The sequence below is a fragment of the Gallus gallus genome, chromosome 5, assembly GCF_016699485.2.
Source record: "Gallus gallus isolate bGalGal1 chromosome 5, bGalGal1.mat.broiler.GRCg7b, whole genome shotgun sequence".
Classification (NCBI taxonomy): domain Eukaryota; kingdom Metazoa; phylum Chordata; class Aves; order Galliformes; family Phasianidae; genus Gallus; species Gallus gallus.
In genome coordinates this window covers 37967486-37987414 of record NC_052536.1, presented here as the reverse complement: position 1 = coordinate 37987414, position 19929 = coordinate 37967486, and the positions used below count along the sequence as shown (strand labels likewise).

Below are 19929 nucleotides of genomic sequence, written 5' to 3'. Positions count from 1 at the left end.
AGGGAGGACAGCCAATTGTGGTAAGAGAACAATTAGAGTGAGCCACCCTCACCTGGAAGCTAACCCATGTTAACACCCACTTACCCCACCAGCTGGCTTCTAAGACTTTCTTTACCAATGAGCCCCATTGTTACTTTGGTTTTTTAAATTACCAAAATAAATGCATAAAAAGCTACATTTGCTTTACGGAGACCTAGCATCTCCTATCAGGCCTTTCTAGTGCTGCAATGACAGATGGAAGAAAGCACAAATGAAACCACCTGCTGTGAGGGTCTCTTGCCAGTTGGGAGAGTCATAGGGTCACTGGTAAAGCAGGGGATTACCTCTTATCTCCTGAGCTTCTTCACAGGGTACATTCAGCTCTTCTCTATGCAAGAGCTGAGATTTTTGGGGGGGGAAAGCTCCAGAGAGAACTCATTGCAGCTTTCTTGTACTTAATAAGCAGGAGACAGACTGACTTTGCATACAGTCTAATAGTGATAGGACAAGGGCAAACAGTTTTAAACTAAAAGAGGGGACGTTTAGGTTAGACACAAGGAAGAATTTTTTCAACTCAGATGGCAGTGAGACACTGGCACAGCTGCCCAGAGAAGCTGTGGGTGCACCATCCCTAGAGGCACTGAAGACCAGGTTGGATGGGGCCCTGGGCAGCTTGAGCTGGTGGGAAGCAGCCCTGCACACAGCACGGGTTGGAGCTGGGTGGGCTTTAAGGGCCCTTCCCACCCAAGGCATGGGGTGATTTTAGAATAATTTCAGCTAGTCACATGAAACAGACACAGATGGGTGCCCAGCCTCAACTGGATGAGAGACATCTTGGCAAGTATCAATTATTCCTCTTACTGTAAATGTTCTTTCTCATTCTCCACTATACACAACAGTGCCAGAAAGAGTTGGTTTGATTTGCCAGTGGAAAGTGATTAAACTCTGGAAACCAGAGCACTTATTTTTTTCCTAAGGTGGCAGAGAAGCAGTGCTACAAAGAGGACAAACCCTACAGAGTTTAGGTCTGTTCTTAGTACAGGCCTTTCCTTCCACAAATGTCCTCCCAGAATTGTAAGAGAAGCTGTAACAGTGTGTTCTCAGCAACACAGCAGAGACTCAAAGGAAACAAATCCCTCCAAAATACTTTGTCACAGATGAGTGGGACGCAGCAACTCAATGTAACATGAGAGTTCCATCGCAATGCAGAGCAGCCGCTCCTAAGACAGAAGGCCCAGGGTTCAGGGCACAGAAGTTGAAGTAACGGTGCCAGAGTGCTCAGCAAAGCAAATTGGTCTTGTAGTTCAAAGAAACCGAGGATATGGTATGCTGGAAATGGATATACAGGCACTGCAAAAACCTAAGTATTATTCTCATTTACAAAAATATCACAGTCAATAAGCTGGAAGTCTCAGGAGCCTTATGTCCATTTGAAGGTGTCAGGGAGAACGCTCTGCATGTCTTTTCTTGACTGCTGCTCACTTCAGCAGGAAATGCCTACGGAGAAGCCATGCAAGCATCAGAGAGTGAACTCCCAGGTAGAATGTGAGGATTCTGCAGCACTAAGCAAGAGATGGAATCAAAAGGTTCAGCTCTTACCTTCCTGGTTGCTACAGGATGGTGACTCACCCTCCTGTGAAAGAAGGGTTCCAGGCAGTCTCCTACTTTTTGAAGAGGTATTGACAAGAACAGAATCTGAACAAAAGTCTATCTCTAAAGTCAAATGGGAAATGAATTTGCACGTTATCACAAAGCCTCACACGCTGCAAAGCTGGCTCCTAGCATGACCTCAGCAGCCTGTGAGCAGTGGAATGGAAAAATACTGCTGCTATACAAGCCTGATATTGACCACCAGAAATTGTACTCCGGCTCCAGCAGAAGCCAAATGCCAAAGAAAAGTATATGCTTACCTGTACTCTGCCTTGCTATCACGGGTGGTGACACACTGGTAACAAAACAATAAGCCTGCAGGAATGTATTGGAACATATGCATGGACGGGAGGAAGAGGTCCCAATCTGCTTGTTACTACTCCATACCTCGCCGTGAGGAACCAGAGCCCCACTTCACAGCTGTGTGAAACCTACACGTGGTGCCGAGGGCAGCAGCAGGGAAGGGGCAGGGCAGCCGCGGGTCCAACTCTAAAGCTCAACTTCGAAGGGTAACACACGTAATGAGGGAACGAATCTCAGAAGGTAATAAAAAGCTGCTGAGCGGGACACAGCCAGGATCTCCTGAAGGGACACCCACCTCTCCCGTGGACGCAGAAGAGGAGTTCTTCCTGCTGAGACTCTCACCAGAGAAGACGTCCTGGCGAGCCCGCCGGCCCATCCTGGGCACCTGTGGCACAGGGGGAAACGCAAAGGGGCGAAGGGCACGCGGTTACCGACACAAACGGCTTCAGGTACCCGCAGAACGCCGGCCATAGCCGCGGGAGAGCCGGAGGGGAACGCGAACACCGACCCTCCCCCGCACGGCACGCTGGGAGCAGCGCCCCGCCGCCGGCAGCGCCCCGGGCCCGCTCACCCCCGGCCGGCGGGGCCCCTCCGCCCGCTCCCGCTCAGCCTCCATCCGCCGCCACAGCCGCTTCCGGCACACGGCCCGCCCCGCGTCCCTAGCAACCGGCACCGGGGCCCGCCCCAGCCCGGCCCTCCGCCTGCCCGCCCCCGGAGCGGCCCCGGCCCTGCGGATAGCGTGGCTGTGGCTGGGTTCCGTGCGAGCTCTACGCGTTAAATAAGGTCTCGGCCGCCGCTGCTCTGCCCATTTGCTGCATTTTTCTGCTTTCTCTGACACCCCTCACAGCCTCCAGCCATCCTCATTAGCTTAAGCAGCCATCAACCCCTGACTGTGCTGCGGCAGCCAAAGGCTGCTCCCCGTACATCGCTCCACGGGTAGCGTTTTGCCTGCCCGGCTTCGCTGGGAGCTGTGGTCCCGCTGGAGGCCTTTTGGAGGTCCAAGGACGTGTCAGAGAACCCTCTTTCCACCCCTTGCCTACATTTTCAAGCTGTGGCTGTGATGATCAGAGGATTAAGTGAGACGAGGTCTGTCTGTCCTTACAAACCTCAACACACTCAAGGAGCTCAGTAAGCGAGATGTGATTTTCCTCCCCCAAAGCCAGGCCGGGTGGGCGCTGTGACACCGTGATCCCCAGACCGTGGTGATTCTGTGTCCGTGACGGGGTCGGTACCCACACCAGGGGGGCACCACGCACTGTCCCCACACTTCACCACAGGAGCCACGGGCACACACGGCTCTGCATCTCCCACCCCCCCTCCAATGGGCAGCCACGGGGTGCTGCAGCAGCCAGAGGGTAGGAACGGGTCACAGGACAGCCGGACCCGCGGGTTCACTCACCTGGCTGCATGGAGCAGGACTAGCAGAGCCCCCCAGCACTGTGCTGCTGACTGCTTCTTAATGGAGCCTATGAACAGAGCTGTATCTTGTCCTCCACTTGCACACAAGGAGCCTGGGAAAGCCATCACGCCTGAGCACCACCACGTGCTGTTCCCACCCACCTTCAGCAGCACGCTGTAGCTGCAGTGGGGAGCCCACACATCGCTCAGTGGGTTGACACATGGCTGCCGTAGTTGGGGTGCTGAAGGGCAGCTAGCTGGGCTCCTGGCCTGACATGGGACTGCAGGCATCGCGCTGCCGCAGGGAGGCACAGCAACCCATGGCTGCCATAACAAGAGACAGCTGCCCAACCCCCTCCTACAGGACATCTTGGTCGCCCTCGTGCTGACAAAGCTCCCAGCTTTGGGTGAGCAGCCAATATCGTTCACGCATCCACTGTGGCGTGCCAAGATCCTTACTGACACCTGCACCCGGGCCCAGCCATTGGGGGAGCTGCCCTCATCAGCTCACAATTCCTATTCCTATCTCTGCACTGGCCAATAACTCACCATGCCGCGCTGCGGCGAGTGGGCTGCAACAACCCAGAGCCATCAGCGCTACCGGTCAGCGTGGCCTCCAGTATGATGTGACCCCTCGAGTGCAATGCTCCCAGCCACCCTAAGGGCTCCCATAGAGCCTCTTCCATGCCTGGCGGCCGCAGCTCAAGCAGAAGAGCCCAGCAGCAGCAGATCCCCACCAGCCACACTCCCAACCAGGGCCCGTGTTTCTGGAAAAGTGTCTCTCCAGGCACCACGTCGGCCACAAGGGAGTCGGGCCGCCCTTCAGCATCTCTAGGGCACATCGAGCTCTCGGAGGGCCCGGCAGCGAGCAGCGCAGGGTGGAGAAGGAGGGCAGCGGGCACCAGGCCCGCAGGCTGCGGGCAGGCGGGGAGCCAGGCGTGGCGGGTGGGCAGCGGGCCGTGCCCCGGGAGAGGAGCCCGCGGGGTCCCGAGGGCGTGGATCCCAACGCGTGACCGGAGCCGGGCGGGCGCCCGGGGCCGACATCCTGTCCGCCGGACCCCTGCCGCGGGCGGCGGGCTCGCGAGGCGGCTGCCCCGACCCCTCCGCGGGCCGCCAGCGCGGGGCCCCGCGGGACCCGCCAGCGCCCACCAGCGCCTCAGGGGCCGCCTGCCCGCCGGCCCCTCCTTCCCTGCCTCTCTCGGAAAGAAACCGCATCGGGAAACTATTCGGGGTATTTCTGCCGCTTTTAACGCGATCTCGCCGCTGGAAAGGGGAGGAGCGGCGGACCACCGCGAAGGGCCCGGCTCCGCGCCCGCCCGCCGCCAGAAGGGGGCGCCCGCGCGCCGCCGCCGCGGAGGCCGCCTCGGCCACGTCGGAGGGGCCCAGCCCGGGGCGCGGAGCCCGGCGCCGCCGTCCGCGCGGGGGGCGGCGGCGGCTGAGGAGGAGGAGGAGGAGGAGGAGGCGGCTGGAGGGCGGCGATCGCCGCGCGCCTGCTGAAGCCATCAGCGCGGCGCCGCGGGCGAAGGCCGGGCTTGGAGATCCCTCCCCCGCGCGAGCCCCGTCCCGGGGACGTCATGGGAGGGAGGTATAAAATTTCAGCGGCGAGCGCGGCGGCGGGGCAGTGTGCAGGCGGGGCCGGGGCGCGGCGCTGCGCTCGGCCGGCGGAGCCCGCGGGCGGCGCGGCGATGTAGGGCGCGGGGCGCGGCGGGGGCATGCATGGTGCAGCGAGAGGGGCGGGCGCCGCGCTCCCCTCGCGGCGGCGGAGCGGCCCGGCCCGCTGCTGACACGCGCGGCGGCGCGGCGCGGCGGGGCGCTCCCGGCTCCGCGGGGCGCGGGGCGGCGCATGGGGAAGGAGCGCGGCGCGGCGAGGCACGGCGCCGGCCGCTTCCCCCGGCGGAGCGCTGCCAGCTCTTCCTGGAAGTCGTGAGTCGCGCGCGGCGCGGTGAGTTCATGCGCCTCCCCGCCAAGCCCCAGCCCGCGGGATCTGGGGAGGCCGCCGCCGGAGCACCGCCCGGGGCCCCGCGCCCGCCGCTCGCCGCCGCCCGGGGGGCTCTCCCCGGGGGCTCCGCCGCCGCCCCCTCGCACATGAAGATGTACGCGCAAAGGGCTCTGGTGCTGCTCTCGCTGCTGAGCTTCGCCACCGTGAGCCTCGCGCTGTCCTCCTGCACCACCTTGGACCTCGAGCACATCAAGAAGAAGCGGGTGGAGGCCATCCGGGGGCAGATCCTGAGCAAGCTGCGGCTCACCAGCCCCCCGGAGAGCGTGGGGCCGGCCCACGTGCCCTACCAGATCCTGGCGCTCTACAACAGCACCCGCGAGCTGCTGGAGGAGATGGAGGAGGAGAAGGAGGAGAGCTGCTCTCAGGAGAACACCGAGTCCGAGTACTACGCCAAAGAGATCCATAAATTTGACATGATCCAGGGCCTCCCCGAGCACAGTAAGCGCCCGGCGCGCCGCGCCCGGAGGGGAGGCCGGGGGAGGTGGGGAGCCGCGGCGAGCGCCCGCGACCGGAGCGCCGGCGTCGCGCTGCGGGAGGGGGCGGCGCGGCTCTGGGGCCGAGAGCGGCGCGCGGGGTTCGGAGGGAGCGGGGCTCCGCCGGGCGAGGAGCGGGCGGCACGAGCCCCCACCTTCCCGAGCCCTCCGTGCCCGGCCGCGGTGCGCGGTGCGCCCGGCTCCGGGAAGGCGCTCGGCGAAAGGCGCCTGCGTGGAGGATGCCGCTCCGGTAGCGGTGGGGGACCGCGGGCGGCGGGGGTGCCGAGCAGGTGCAGAGCTGGGATGCGCTGGGACGCCCTCGGGAGCGCGGGTGCTGAGGAAACGGACAGATGTGGAGCAGGTGCAGAGCGCGAGAGCGGGGCCAGATGCGGGCACTAAGCAGATTCAGGTGCCGGAGCTGAGCGGATGCAGATGCGAAGTCAGAGGGCGAGCAGACACGAACCCACGGAGATCGCAGATGCGGAGCAGATGTAGGCGCTAGCAATCCCTTCTGTCTGTGCTTCGGATCTCTTCGGATGGGAAGATGTTGGTGGGCACGCAGTCACACCGCCCTCCGGGGTGTCCCCTCGTGATGGAGCGCGGTGCTGGGGATGCGATTTCGGCGCCGGCAGCCCTGGGGTGGAGCTGGGACTGGGTGCAGGCAGCCCCAGAATGCGGCTCCTCTGCCAGGTTTATGTTAATCTTGACATATGATGAGCTGGAATCAGAGCTACGATGTGGTAATGCAACAAATTTCACTTAATCTCTAGCAGACTGCGCTGCATATGGTTATATGATTAGCTCTCAGTTCAGGAGGCTCCCAGACTCGAACAGAAAATGCAGACTATTCACGGCTTTCCCATACTAAGACATTTTTGACCCACCGAAGTGTTGTGAAATTCTATAAATATATATCTGTGCAAAATAACACCGATGCGGTGTGAGCTGGTGTGCTTTGAAGGAGAAAACTGGAAAGCACAGCGGTGGGTCGTGAGTACAGAGGAATGGGTTTGGGTGAAGGAGAGGGAAGAAGAAGGAAGATGTGTGTGAGGAGCAGTGAGGTGGTGGGGAGGGACAGCGAGATGGGGTGTGAGAAGATCTTGGGGCAGGAGTGGGTGCTGCGGGTGAGATGGCTGCGAGGAAACTGCCGCGGGCTCAGCCACTGTCCACCACATGCAGGGTAACCTTGCTGTGCCTATGAAAATGAATGAGCCTGCCCCGGTCTCCCTGTGGTGCCACAGCAAGGTGCTGAGCAGTGAGCCTGTGTTGTGCTGAGACTGCATTCTAGGCAGCCCAAAGAAGAGGGGGCGTGTGGGTTGGTCACAGAGGCCAGCCCCAGGCAGGCCGTGGTGTTGAGAGACGCTCCTCTCCAAACCTGGGGAGTTTCATCGCATACACCATGGCTGCGTTTGGCCCCGTGTCTTCAGAAGTGGCTGGTGTTCAACTTTCCCATGGCTCTGTCACTGTGCCAGGTGGTGATCTCAGAGCAGCTGGAGCCAAAGCCAGGCTCCTCTGGGGGGGAAGGGGAGGACGGCTCCATTGAGGGAACTGAGGATGATACAGATGAGTTCGAAATGTGCGCGCGTGCACGAACTGTTCTAGCTCCAGAGTATTAGTCAAGCAGTTTGTTGGCTCAGAGAACTTACACTGCTCCAAAACTTAAGGCCCAACAGTGAGGAAAGCTGAGGAGCAAAAATAGCAGCGGGGAGAGCCCAGTCCTTCTAGGCAGGACGGACTTCCAGGAGCTGGTCTCTGTCCCCAGTCTGGGCTGCTGGGTGATTCAGGGAATCGTCTTCCTGCTGTGCCTCTGGGACGCACTGATATACAAGGAATGTTTTCTGCGAGTAGCTGTCATTCACTTCAGGGAGCTCCTAAAACTCACAGGGGTTAGATTGAAGCACGGGAAGCTCCTGCAGCAGTCCTGCAAGTGGCTTTACTCACCTTCCGGAAGAAAACTGTGCCATCTCCCAAGCCAGCATAAGAAAGGAGACAATTAAAGCTGTGGGTCTTTGGGCCAAGAGTGCTTTCCCTCCAAACCTGCTGCCTGCAAAGTTCCAGAAAGATCTTTTTCCTCCTGAGTTGCATAGCTTTGACATTAAGCACCTTTCAGTAGCAGTGATGTGGCATGGAGTGAGGTGATACCGGCCTGCAGCCAGCCAGCCAGCCCTTCCCTGACATCAAACTCCAAGCAGACAGCAGTCAGCTGTCTCGAGGCCTGCCAGGATCAGCAGCCATGTGGGATTGGTGGCACGTGGAGAACCTGCACCTCCCTGGGAGCAGTGATAGGAAGAGGGGAGTTCCCAGGGAACAAGCTTCTTGTGTCCCATCCTCTACTCCAAAGCACTGCTGGTCCCATTATCTGTTCCATCAGCAGCTCAGTGGCTGGCTAGGCTCCACAGTCATAGCAGGGTCTGATCATGAAGATACAGCCTGTCACGTCAGGCAGACTGCTGTAGGTACACGGGTGGCACAGATTTCCTTCTCTTGGCTTCCTTACAGGCAGTGAGTGTTGTGGATTGGAGGAGCTTGCGGGAATATTGCTTCTAGGCTTTGTTCTTTGCTGGTACCTGGGCAATTCCAGATCCTGGTGTGATTAATGCACCCTGAGCTGGGATTGGACCGAGTTCCCTGAAAACATCACTTAGCTGTGCACACCTCTGACCTCTTAAGGATTTTGCTCAGAAAGCAAAGATCTTTCTGGGAGTGAGATCTATATTCTGGACATTTGGCTATGAGAAGCAGGCTCCAACCTTGCAGTGGTCAGAATTAAACAACAGCTCCATCTCTCCCATCACAGGAAGCTTGTTCCCAGGGCATGAAGGCAACATGAAGCTGCTGCTTTAGGAAAGGAAAGACAGCTCTTACTGTTCCCACCAGGAAGGTCTCCAAAACACCATCAGAAGTAGGTAGGAGGCAGTGCGGTGATAGCAAAGGAATACAGAAGATGGCCATCCATCTCTTATTAGCATGGCTGCCTCACTGAGCCAAAAAATTTAAGAGGCTGACAAAGAATAAATGATGTTGTCTCTCATCTGCACTGTGCTGTAGGACCAGATTTGGACCAGATTTACAGTCTCCAAATAGATTATCAGATAAAGTACCAATGTTGTAAATGGACTGTGGGCTAGGCTGGCCACTGCTCTGATCTGGAGGCACTTGTGATGATTGGTGGGACACCCCTCACGGACAAGCAGTCGGCTCAGAAATGGAAGGGCAGGCTGTTAACAGTGCTATTAATAGGGCAAGCATTACAAAACGGCTTAAGGGGGTATTAAAGCACAGTATCCATCTAGGTCTAACAGAACATCAGCAGTGTTAGACTTCAGCTAGAAAGATGCCCTTGGGCACATAATGAGATCAGAGCTTGCTTGTCTGTGCTTATCTGTGGAGTGAAATTGGTCACAGTGGTGGAGTCCCCGTGGTGGGTGTCCTCTCACAGCTCAGTGCTCTCTGTGCTGTAGGGCTCTTGGGCTGAATGTGCCAGCTTGTGGCTGCAATGGGTCTGGTCTCCTGGGGCTGCAGAAATCCCTGTCTTTAACAGCAGGCAGAGGTGTTCACGGGTGGAAAAGCTGTTCCATTCAATAGTAGGTATGGCAAAAAGCCTCAAAACAAATTTCAGTATGAGCATCTGGTCATTAGCTTATTGAGTAAAAACTTTAGGTCCCTAAGAACACGTATTTGTAAACTGGCAGGCTTCTGCTTGCTAAAGCTGGGCGCAGCACAAGAGGAAGACCTTCAGCTTCATCAAGATGACTCCAGAAGTGAATCACTGCTGCTCAAAGCAGAATTTGGCATGGGAGATGAGCCTGTGTGCTCAGCCACTGTTCCACCACCAGCCCATCTTCAGAACTCATTTCTGTGGGACATGGGCGTTTTCAAGACGGGGACCAGCTCCAGGAATACAATTCCAAGGTTGCCAGGTCTTCTAGCCTATTTATCACAGGCTGGAACTGTGGCTTAGAAAAAGTGATTATTGTGTGTGTGGTTTTATTGTTTTGTTTTTAATTTAAAAAAACACAAATATCAGCTGACACGAGAGCCTCGTGTTGCCTTGGAGAACAGCCAGAGGTCATATGAGAGGCTCTGCAGGACTGCAAACAGATCTGCACGTGGGTGTAGAGCAGGAGCTGCTGTGCCTTCCTGCAGGAAGCCTTAAAGCCTGAATGATGCTACAGCCTTGAAGGCTAAGAGAGGTCAACAGGAGAGGAGCAGCAGGAATCACTGCTTTTTCCATGGGACCAAAATGGTCCCAATGAAGAGATGTTCATTTTCTCTTGAGGAAACGTTGTGGTTTTTACCCGCACTCTTTTTGGGCACCTGTAAAGTGGATTTTTCTGCTCAGTAGGCACGCATCCAGGCAGAGCCTTGCTGTGCTATTTCCTGCTCATGTGTCTGATCTCTGCAGGCCTCACAGCAGCCTCTGTCCCCAAAGAACTCTGTACCAAGTACTATCCATGAATTCCTCCTCCAGGTCACAAGTGAGAACTGACCTTAAAACCCAGTTCCTTTAGTACGCCCTGGAGAGTCGCTGCTCCTGAGATGTCTCCTGCACCTCAAACTTACCACAGAATCATTGGATGTGGAAGGGACCCTTAAAGGCCATCTAGCCCAACTCCCTGCAGTGAGCAGGGGCACCTGCAGCTCAATCACTTTGCTCAGAGGCCCATCCAGCCTGATCTTGACTGTCTCCGGGGATGGGGCATCCACCACATCTCTGGGCAATCTGTTCTAGTGCCTCACCAAACTTCGTGGACACTTCTCTGGCTTTCATTACAGACCTTGACATTGTCTCCTGTTATAAGATCACTTTCTGTGTGGCTTCAATTTTCAACGTGAGCACAGAGTTACACCATCATAGTTATTGGGAATGGGCCCCACAAGGAGCAAAGGAGGTTGTCCCCTTGTATTGGTTGCGGTTGCCTTAGCAAATGCAGGAAACTTACAAGCATTATCAACGTTTGACGAGTTGGAAGAGACAGAATTAAGGATACTGTGATTGATCTCCACCGATTCTCTGGCTTGTAGCATTGAAATAATGGCGACAGTAGTGAGAAGATTTTCAAAACATTCCAGTGTAGAGCAAATTAGAGTTAATTCCTCCTGCTGTCTCGTTAGCCAGACAACCAAACTTGAAGGTGGTGAGATGTTTAGCTGAAAGCTCTTTCTCAGTCACCTCTGGCCTGAAATTCTTAGCCGTTCCCTCTTTTTTTCTCCTAGATGAGTTGGGCATTTGCCCAAAAGGTGTCACCTCCAATGTGTTCCGCTTTAACGTGTCCTCCGCAGAGAAGAACAGCACCAACCTGTTTCGAGCAGAGTTCCGGGTGCTACGTGTGCCCAACCCGAGCTCCAAGCGCAGCGAGCAGCGCATCGAGCTCTTCCAGGTGAGTATCCTCGCCTTCCTCTGCCTCAGGCCAGAACAGCTTGGCTCCCTAGTGCCTGCCCCAGCTTTGGGTGCAAGGCCACAGGTGAGAGGGAGGAGATCCCATACTTTGCTCCAGGCTTCTTCCAGCATGTAAGCAGTGATACAGACACATTTTTTTCCTGTTTCAGTGTGGTGCTGTCCTTTTCCCCACTCACACTGCCCAGCTGTCATGAGTATTGTGAATTATGCAGCTCTTTTCTCTACTGAGAAAGGGTTGGAAGAGGATCCCTCCACCAGCAGAGAAGCCCTGACCCTTCTGCTTAAGTCCCTTGGCAGAGTTGTTCCTCTGACTGTCGCAGTACAGTACAGTTGGTGCTAATCCAATGGGTGGAGCTCTCTGACTTTCACAGACTTATTGGAAAAGAAATGTTTGCTTTCAGTGTTCCTTTCATCAGCAGTTCTGTGGGGGCAGTTCCTGGCACCTTTAGCGCAGGTGCTCATCTGGAGTTTGGTTGGAACTCTTGGCGTCCGCAGGCAAGATAAGGTCTGGTTCAGGTTTGGAAGCGGTTTCTGGCCATGCTGGATAACACAGCTAATGGTGCAGTTCAGCATCCAGGCAGCGTATTCCCACAGGCTGCTGTCTGTCTGCTGTGCAGTAACAATGCAGCTAAAATTGCCCTTTAGCTGTTAGCTCTTAAGGTCTGCTTGGAATTCATCTTTAAAAGGCAGAGCAGTTCTCCAGCTAACAGAAGATAACAATTGCTAACAGACAATCCCAGAGCTTCTCCACAGGCTCTGTGTTGTGCGGGGTGAACCCGGGGTCCTGCAGCAAGGAGCACTTTGCACAGGCTGTTGGTGTCTGTCTGGAAATGGGATGTCAGAGCAGGGGGTGAGCTCTCCAAACTTGATGCACCCTGGTGTGCTTTGATTGATGTTGAAGTGTGGAAGATACATGAAAATACCACTCTGTAGGACTCGAGGGACCTGTTGGACAAGGGACCCATGGCTAGATGCTCATTTACCCACTGCTGTTTTACTCTGAAATTCAGACCCACATTGCACACGTGAATACAGAAACAAGACCCATTACAGACCCAATAGATCTACCACTGTATACTTCCGCTTCTGAATGTACACCCTGAAACAAGGATGACCTGGGAGAAGTGAGCTGCTTAGGACCCAGAAATAACAGGCTGGAGAAATAGGTTGGTTGTGAAACATGTCCCTCTAATATGCCACGGTCACACGTGCTGGGACTCACCTTTCAAATTCGTTTGTAGCAAGCTGTGGAAGAAGGACTGTCTCCAGGGATGGGGCATCCACCACAGGGCTGTTCCGTCCTTGTGCACAGCACTGGCTCACTCTCTACCGCTCCTTCTATCGCAGATCCTGCGGCCAGATGAGCATATAGCAAAGCAGCGCTACCTCAGTGGCAGGAATGTGCAGACGCGGGGCTCCCCTGAGTGGCTGTCCTTCGATGTCACCGACACCGTGCGTGAGTGGCTTCTGCACAGAGGTAGGGGTCACAGCTGGACCGGGTGTGATAGCATCCATAGAAACATGGATCGGTGTTGTCAGGAGTATCTTCTCAGGAGCACCGCTTAAACAGGGGGCAGCTTCATTTAGGTTGAGAACAAGCCTTACCCCAGAGAGCTGCCTCAGTGTGTAACATTTGCTCCCTTCCTAGCTCTGTCCTGGAGTCCCCACTGCATAACTCTGGGGGCTGAGTCAGAATAAGATCTCATTCTCTGGAGGAGGAAATTGTTCTCAGTGAGAGACGCTGGAACTTCTTTTGGTTCTTGGATTCCAAGCCCAGGGGAATCTTTCTGCTGGTCTAATCTATCACTCGTAACACACAGAAAATGAGGATTGCTCTGGTTTAATTTTCTTATGGGACAGAGAAAATCTATTAGGAAAAAACAGCAAGGATCTTGATTTCTTTAGCTGTTTACAGCTTGGCAGGTATAAAGGTGAGGAAATTCCAGAGGCTGACACACCTAGACAGAACATACCTCTGCCACCGCTGGGCAGCCCAACAGATAGTTACGGGGCAGCTCCCTGCAAGAACACTGACCCCATTCACAGCTGGAGCATAGGCACTGTGACTCACCGCTGCGTTGGCCTCACAGATAGAAGCTAGGTGCCACTGAAAACTGGAATGCAGGCACTGGCAGGCAGCCGCTCCCTGGAAGGGTAAGCTGTGAGCCCGTAGGCTCCTCCTTTTTGAAGCAATCCCAGTTGTGTCCTGATGGCTGGAGTTCAGCGCTGGAACTGCGGTGAGCTCTGGGCAGGCACACGCTAGCTGACAGACATCAGATATGGTGCTTAGGAAGAGAGGTGCTAGGCACCTTGTCAGTGCCCCAGGGAGCCAGATGTTTTAATTCATGACACAACATAGAAAAGCAGCTTTCATAAGAGCCGTATGTTCCGTGGGTCAGGCCCACACAGCGTGATGGGTCCAGGAAGTTATTATGAAAATAGACTTGCCTCTGGAAAGTCTGCGAGTGAGACCACTAGCAGTTCAACAAAACAGGAGGCTGCAGCTGCTGAGAAAAATGCTTCCAGTGAAATTACTTGTCCATATCCAACTCACTCACTTTCAGATCTCTCCTCCAGACACTAACCAGAAGCCAGATAGTAGACAGGTACGGAGGGTGGCAAATTTGATTCAGTACAGATACACATCACAGACCAACTTTGCAAAATAGTTACTTTCTAGTGGAACTCCTCAAAGCTCACAAGTGCTTTTGGATGCTAAATAGCCTAAAAATGTAACTTTTCTCACCTCCTCACTAAGGTTCCTTTAGCAAGAGCATGCACGGCTTTTGGCACAATCAAAGCCAACAAGATTCTGCTTCCTATTCTCCTTTCTAAGTCAGCTCCTGTTTCCCAAAGTGAGCACCCTTCACTGTGAGACTGATCCCTAGTCTGGGGGCCACAGCACAGCACATGCCCTCTGTGGAGATTTCGCTGTTCCAGCTGAGGAATACTGTTTTTCAGAGACCTCTCCTTTTTTGCAGAGTCCAACCTCGGCCTGGAAATCAGCATACACTGCCCTTGCCATACTTTTCAGCCCAATGGGGACATCTTGGAGAACTTACATGAGGTCTTGGAGATCAAATTCAAAGGTGATAAGGAGCTGGGTTTGGGGAAGCTATTGGAGGGAAAGCCAGGAGTGTCTGGAAAAACAAATAGGTCTTCCTTTGCATATTTGATGATTTTACCCCTCATAACATTTGGCTTAAAGTATACAACACCGCTGGGTTTGCATGTTGATCTTACGAGTACACCCACTTCATACCTAGGTTAGAAGTGAGAGAAAAGTGCAGTCTGGGTGGGGCTTGCGTGCATTTCTGCAAAAGGAATAATTTCATATTTCAGTGTCTCTCCGGGAAGCTCAGCTTGATGGATTCTCAGATTTCCACAGAGGCTCCGCTTTCCAGTTAGGGTGACTGAAACACAAGGAAGTCAGGCATCCTGTGTGAGGTGGCCTAGAGAGTCAGTGGCTTGGCTGGCCTAAGATGTAGGAACCTCCTGGCTCGCAGCCCTGGGCTGCAGCCACTGGCCCCCACAGGCTCAATTTCTGAGGCTGTTCTGCAGAGTGCCAATGATCTGACATCTTCTTTAAACCATTCATCTTCTTGCCTGTCCTGGGACTGAAGCCAGGAGCGAGTGGGATGGATTAATGGCCCCACCAGCAGTTTGCAAATGGTAAAACAGGTGGCCCACAGGCCTCTATTTCAGGCCTGCAGCAGTCAGATTCACCAGTAGTAAAGAGTTCCCTAGGAGGGAAGAAGTCCCAGAGTGAGCACACGTGGTGCCTGAGTCTCTTTTGCCCTAGTTCAGGGCAGGTAGAGGGTGTTAAGCGTACTGAAAAGTCTTGTTGCGTCCCTCACTTCCATATTGATGTCCTCTTTGTGGATCCTGTTTCCATGTGAAGGCATTGACAGTGAAAATGACTATGGCCGTGGGGACTTGGGGCGCCTGAAGAAGCAGAAAGACTTGCATAATCCCCACCTCATCTTGATGATGCTACCCCCACATCGCCTGGAGAGCCCAACACTGGGAGGCCAGAGAAAGAAGCGGGCCCTGGATACCAACTACTGCTTCCGGTAAGTGAGAATCCTGCCAGTGGCCGGGTCCCATGCCTGAGGTGGGAAAGTGCGGTGAGACTTCACATCACCAGGGAAGGCAGTGCCTGCCAAGGGGGCTGCAAGTCACCGTGGTACTGCAGGAGCCACGTGAGCAGCACAGCTCAGCTGGTGCTCCTTGCAGCCTCCAAGAAGGGGATGCTGGCTGGCCCAGCAGTCACTTCTGGCTGAGCTTCTGGCTAGCGGGAGGCTTGCCATCAGCCTTACGCAGCACAGCCTGGGCAGGGACCAGGCCAGTGGCTGAACAGCCTGGCAGCACGTGCATGCAGTGCCAGCTGGCCTGCCGGCTTCTGCCAAGCTCTGCCACTCCTCTGCACCCAGTGCAGGTGAATACCACATTCCACTGGGCAATACTGGTCCTGGTCCTTTTGCTCTGGAAGCTGCTTCATGCAAGCACATAAAAGATCCCTCTTTAGATTCATTTCATGTCCATTCTGTGTTTCAGGAACCTGGAGGAGAACTGCTGTGTGCGTCCTCTTTACATTGACTTCCGACAGGACCTGGGCTGGAAATGGGTCCATGAGCCTAAAGGCTACTTTGCAAACTTCTGTTCGGGCCCATGTCCGTACCTCCGCAGTGCAGACACCACTCACAGCACGGTACATCCAGCATATTATCCTTGTGGCCCTGTCACCCTTTTCTTCCCTCAGTCCGATGGCATTTGGTCTCTTCAAAGTAACAGAAGCAGTTTAGATCAACACTTGCAAAAAACTACAAGGAAAGTGCAGGAAAGAGTCCGAGTAGTTCAACAGGGAGAAATGGTCTTCCTATGGAGTCAATACTGAGTCCATGCTTCCAGGCAGATGTTGAGGAGGAGGAGGATGCTGTCTCTTGTATGAGATGGGGAAACAGCAGGACTTAGCGTACTTATTTGGTAGTGGCCACTGTTAATTGTTCAGATCAAACATCAACTCTGATGGTTATATTCTGCATAATTTTTTCCTCTAGCTTTCAATTAGCAGAGGAATTTTCTACACACAGGTTGCACAAAACTGCTGAGCTATGGCACACACCTGCTGCCTGCTACCACGGGGGCAGCTGTAGCCCGGAAGGGAAGGAGAGCCTGTGTCCAAGTGAACGTGGCTATGCAGCAAGCTTCCCTTTTCTGAACTGACATTCTTTCCCGCTGTATAAATCCCACCTCGCAGGGAGGAACCCATTAGGCAGTGAAATTAATGAGTAAAACTGGCAGAAAGCAAATATTTTCAGGTAACTTACACTTAACTTATGTTTAACATGAGTACGTTGGGCAGTCTTAGGGAAGAAAACCACCTGAGCTTCGCTATTGTCTAGAGCAAAAAACAAAAACAAAACAAAAAAAACCCCAAAAGCAATAAAAAAGCATGTCCATGGAAGAAGAACCAAGAGGAATACAAAGACCAATGAGCAGACAGTTCATTCCTAAGCAAGAAAAGCTAGAGAAGAATCCTGAGCTACTGTCTGCAGAAGAGAAAAGGTAGCAAGCCAGACATGGAAACAGCTCAATGCAAATTAGCTTCAGGTTTCATTAAAAAATTTTCTGGAAGAAGCAGATTGAGCTGAAGAATAGCTAACTGGGTAGAGATGATACCGCAGGAAAGATGCTAACATTTTCTTGGCAGCTTAAAGAATCTGCACGGCAGCAAAGCTTGCTGAAGCTAAAAGACTGCTATTGGTGGAAGTAGCTCTAAGGGAACAAAGGAGTGCACAGATGCTGGATGAGAAACACGAGACAGGGCAGGTGAATGAATAGTTTAGGAGAGATAACATGCATCAGTCGGACCTGGATGGATACATCCATATAGATACTGGACTGAATCAACATGAGTGAGATTTTAATATGGTTCCTAATGTTCTCTTACTGAGCAAGAAGGGAAATCAAGTGGTAAAGTCAGCTGAGAGATCCCAGCAAGCTTCAGAACAATACAGCTGCTGACATCTTGCCAGCACCACCTAGGAAAAACATGGTGAAAAGCAGATTTCTCACCAGTCTCTTTAACCCACTGTCTCTGTTGAATACAGCAGCCACAGTGCACATGGCACTCATGTGGTACAGCCTGTGCCTTTGCTCAGTACTCCACAGGGCTTCTACCAGAATGACTGGAATTACATGGATCTGCATGACAGAACAGAAAGTCTCCTTAGCACCTCTCACCCTCAAAGTCTGTAAAGCAGTAAACAGACAATGTGCTGGACCCTGTAATTTAACCCAGACAGGTACTATGAGCCAACGGTATTGCACTTAAGATCGTGTCTTAGCCCCACGGTTCAAGATGGTGCTTACCACTGAATAGCAGCCAGCTCTGGGAAGACACATGGCAGCTCTTTCATGGCGGTTACATGGCTGGAGTGTACAGTTGTTGTCTGTGGGTTGGGGCCAGCTGGGAGAATGAAGCCAGTGGGGTCCCATGGGACACTGTCCCGGCTCCAGCATTACAGTGTAATGACTTGGAGGATGGAGGGGAGAAAGAAAGCGTCAGACAGTTCAAAGCTGGGAGGGAACTGCGGCTACTCAAGAGGACGGGCATCCATCCAGCACTATCTAGAGATGTTGGTTGAAATAAGCAGCACTGATTTTCTTTGTTCTGGTTTCTGTAATGGAACCAAAGACAACGCAGCCCCAGGCTGGTTACACCCTGACTTCTTACAAGCAGAAGCGGCACTATCCACTGTACCAAATTAGAGATTAAGGGAGTGAACTACTTGTACTTCTTCCACCCTTAGGCATCAGCCAATCTATACTGCCATGATTAAAAAGAAAAAGGCTCTGGATCAGGCCTGGGCAGGAGCAGGCCATGATCAGGACGTGATAAGAATATTAGTCACATCAGGGAAATGCCCCTGATGAGCGCGGTTCCAAATACCTAGAGACCTGTTTGCTTGCAGTACCTTCCTGTTCTCAACCAACTTAAATGGGTTCCTGACTTTGTCACCTCATTTACATTTGTTTCCGCAGGTGCTGGGCTTGTACAACACGCTGAACCCCGAGGCATCTGCTTCACCCTGCTGTGTCCCACAGGACCTGGAGCCACTGACGATCTTGTACTATGTTGGGAGGACACCCAAAGTGGAGCAGCTCTCCAATATGGTGGTGAAATCCTGCAAGTGCAGCTGAAAGGCACCCTGGGCTGCCCAAAGCCTAGAAAGAAACTGTCAGCACCCATTCTGCTCCAAGGCTAGCACAAAAGGAACTGGGGGTCAGAGACTATGCATGCAGAGGGCCGAGTGCTAAACCTTGTGGCTTAGGGTCTGGCAGTCCTTGGGAACCTCTTCTGGAACATTTCTCGGTCTTGTTGCCAGTGTCGCGTTCCCTCTGGGAGTTGCTTTGACGACACAAAGACCACACTCCAAAATGACTGGACAGTTGATGCGGAAGAGAAGGACAGTGAAGGAACTGCTGTGTATTTGAATGCTGGGGTAGTTGAACTGGGAAGGCAAGGAATGAGAAAGAGCAGTTAAAAAGAGGGATTGGAAATGGGGCAGTGTTTCCCCTTCTTGCTGTAGCTTCCCTGGGACCTCTGCCCGCCCGACTGGCCTGAAGAATTACGAAGGTTTTCCCTCCTGCAGGAGAAAATCCTGGAATATTCTTTAGAGAAAGAAAATGCACCAAGAAGAGAAGCTGCTCAGAGAAGAGATGCTCAGAGATACACATAGACTTACGTTCCTCAGAACTGTAATCCAGGAGGCCTGTAACTATAGTTGTGTTTCTGCCAGACCTGTAACTTCAGTTGGCAGATCCTGGCTATTGGTTTCCAAATGCAAACTGCAAGGCTCCCATTCAGCCTGCTGAGGGTGGGCAAAGGCAAGCAAAGAGGGTGCTGAGTCCATTTATAGGAGGACCGATGTCTCTATTCAGCTCTTTTCCCTTTCTGGAGTTCCTGAAAGATGGTTTCTGGGTCAGGGCGAGAGCATTATCTGGGGGTACCTGGATTTTGGAGCCATTCACTCATGATCTGATAACACTCTGAGGACCTTTTGTCTGTTGTGGTTTGTGATCTCAACGTGGCCCAAGCCTCACCTGCCAAGACTTAAAAAAAAAAAATATTAATCTCAAAAACATTGTAAAAAATAAATATTTTGGGGGGGGAGATGGTCTTTTTTCCCCCCCCCCGCACAAGGATGCTGTTGAAGGGTTGGATGTTTTTTTTGTTTTTAAACTGCTACTACTGTGGCATACTTGGTCACTTTAAAATCTTCTGGGTATCTCTTCAAAGAAATGGGCAGAATTTAGGTCAGCTGGAGAACTCAGAATGGAAATTCCTTTGTACCTTCAAACAGTGTCTGCTGTGTATGTTGTGTCCTTCTCATGTCCCTCCGACAGATGCGTCACCTCTAGCATCTGATTTTGATAGATGTATATAAAGCACCCCTCAAATATAAAATATTTCCAAGAGTACTGTTGAAATAATCAGGGCACTGCAGTTGTCACAGCTGACAAAAATCATACATTCATTGGAATATGTAAGTTCTGCCAGTACAGACTTGTACACAAAGGCCAGCCTCCTCACATTTACCATGAACATTTCATACACTTATAAAATGCTCACAGATGTGGCCTTGGCAAGTAATCAACGTACTGTTTTTTGAGAAGTGTGCTTTTTTCAGCCACAGATACTCTGAAAATTACAAACCTCT

At 53.3% G+C, this 19929-nt stretch overlaps 2 protein-coding genes and 1 long non-coding RNA gene across 6 annotated transcripts in view; 1 reads left to right on the top strand and 2 right to left on the bottom strand.

Moving 5' to 3' along the window:
* The window catches only part of IFT43 (intraflagellar transport 43), a 46057-nt gene extending 41041 nt beyond the window's left edge, over window positions 1-5016 (bottom strand). For 2 of the 4 annotated variants that reach the window (XM_015287705.3, XM_004941812.5), the window contains exons 1-2: window positions 3332-5016; window positions 2228-2317 (exon numbers count right to left, since the gene is read on the bottom strand). In XM_015287705.3, the coding sequence (XP_015143191.1) occupies window positions 2228-2308 (81 nt within the window). In that variant the 5' untranslated portion in view covers window positions 2309-2317; window positions 3332-5016. Of the gene's footprint in view, window positions 1-2227; window positions 2318-2503; window positions 2572-3331 lie in introns of those variants that run through there. The other 2 variants (XM_015287703.4, XM_015287704.4) reach the window with 1 other exon arrangement.
* A 360-nt stretch (window positions 5017-5376) lies between these two features.
* TGFB3 (transforming growth factor beta 3) lies at window positions 5377-19373 on the top strand. Its single transcript, NM_205454.2, has 7 exons — window positions 5377-5767; window positions 11020-11183; window positions 12551-12680; window positions 14185-14292; window positions 15105-15276; window positions 15761-15914; window positions 18251-19373. The coding sequence occupies exons 1-7, from the start codon at window positions 5416-5418 to the stop codon at window positions 18407-18409; spliced, it is 1239 nt and encodes a 412-aa protein (NP_990785.2). The 5' UTR covers window positions 5377-5415; the 3' UTR covers window positions 18410-19373.
* On the bottom strand, window positions 9785-16459 carry LOC121110899. Its single transcript, XR_005860452.2, has 2 exons — window positions 12426-16459; window positions 9785-12148 (listed from the first exon to the last, which is right to left on the bottom strand). It is a non-coding gene; the product is annotated as an uncharacterized LOC121110899 (long non-coding RNA).
* Window positions 19374-19929: the final 556 nt, after the last annotated feature.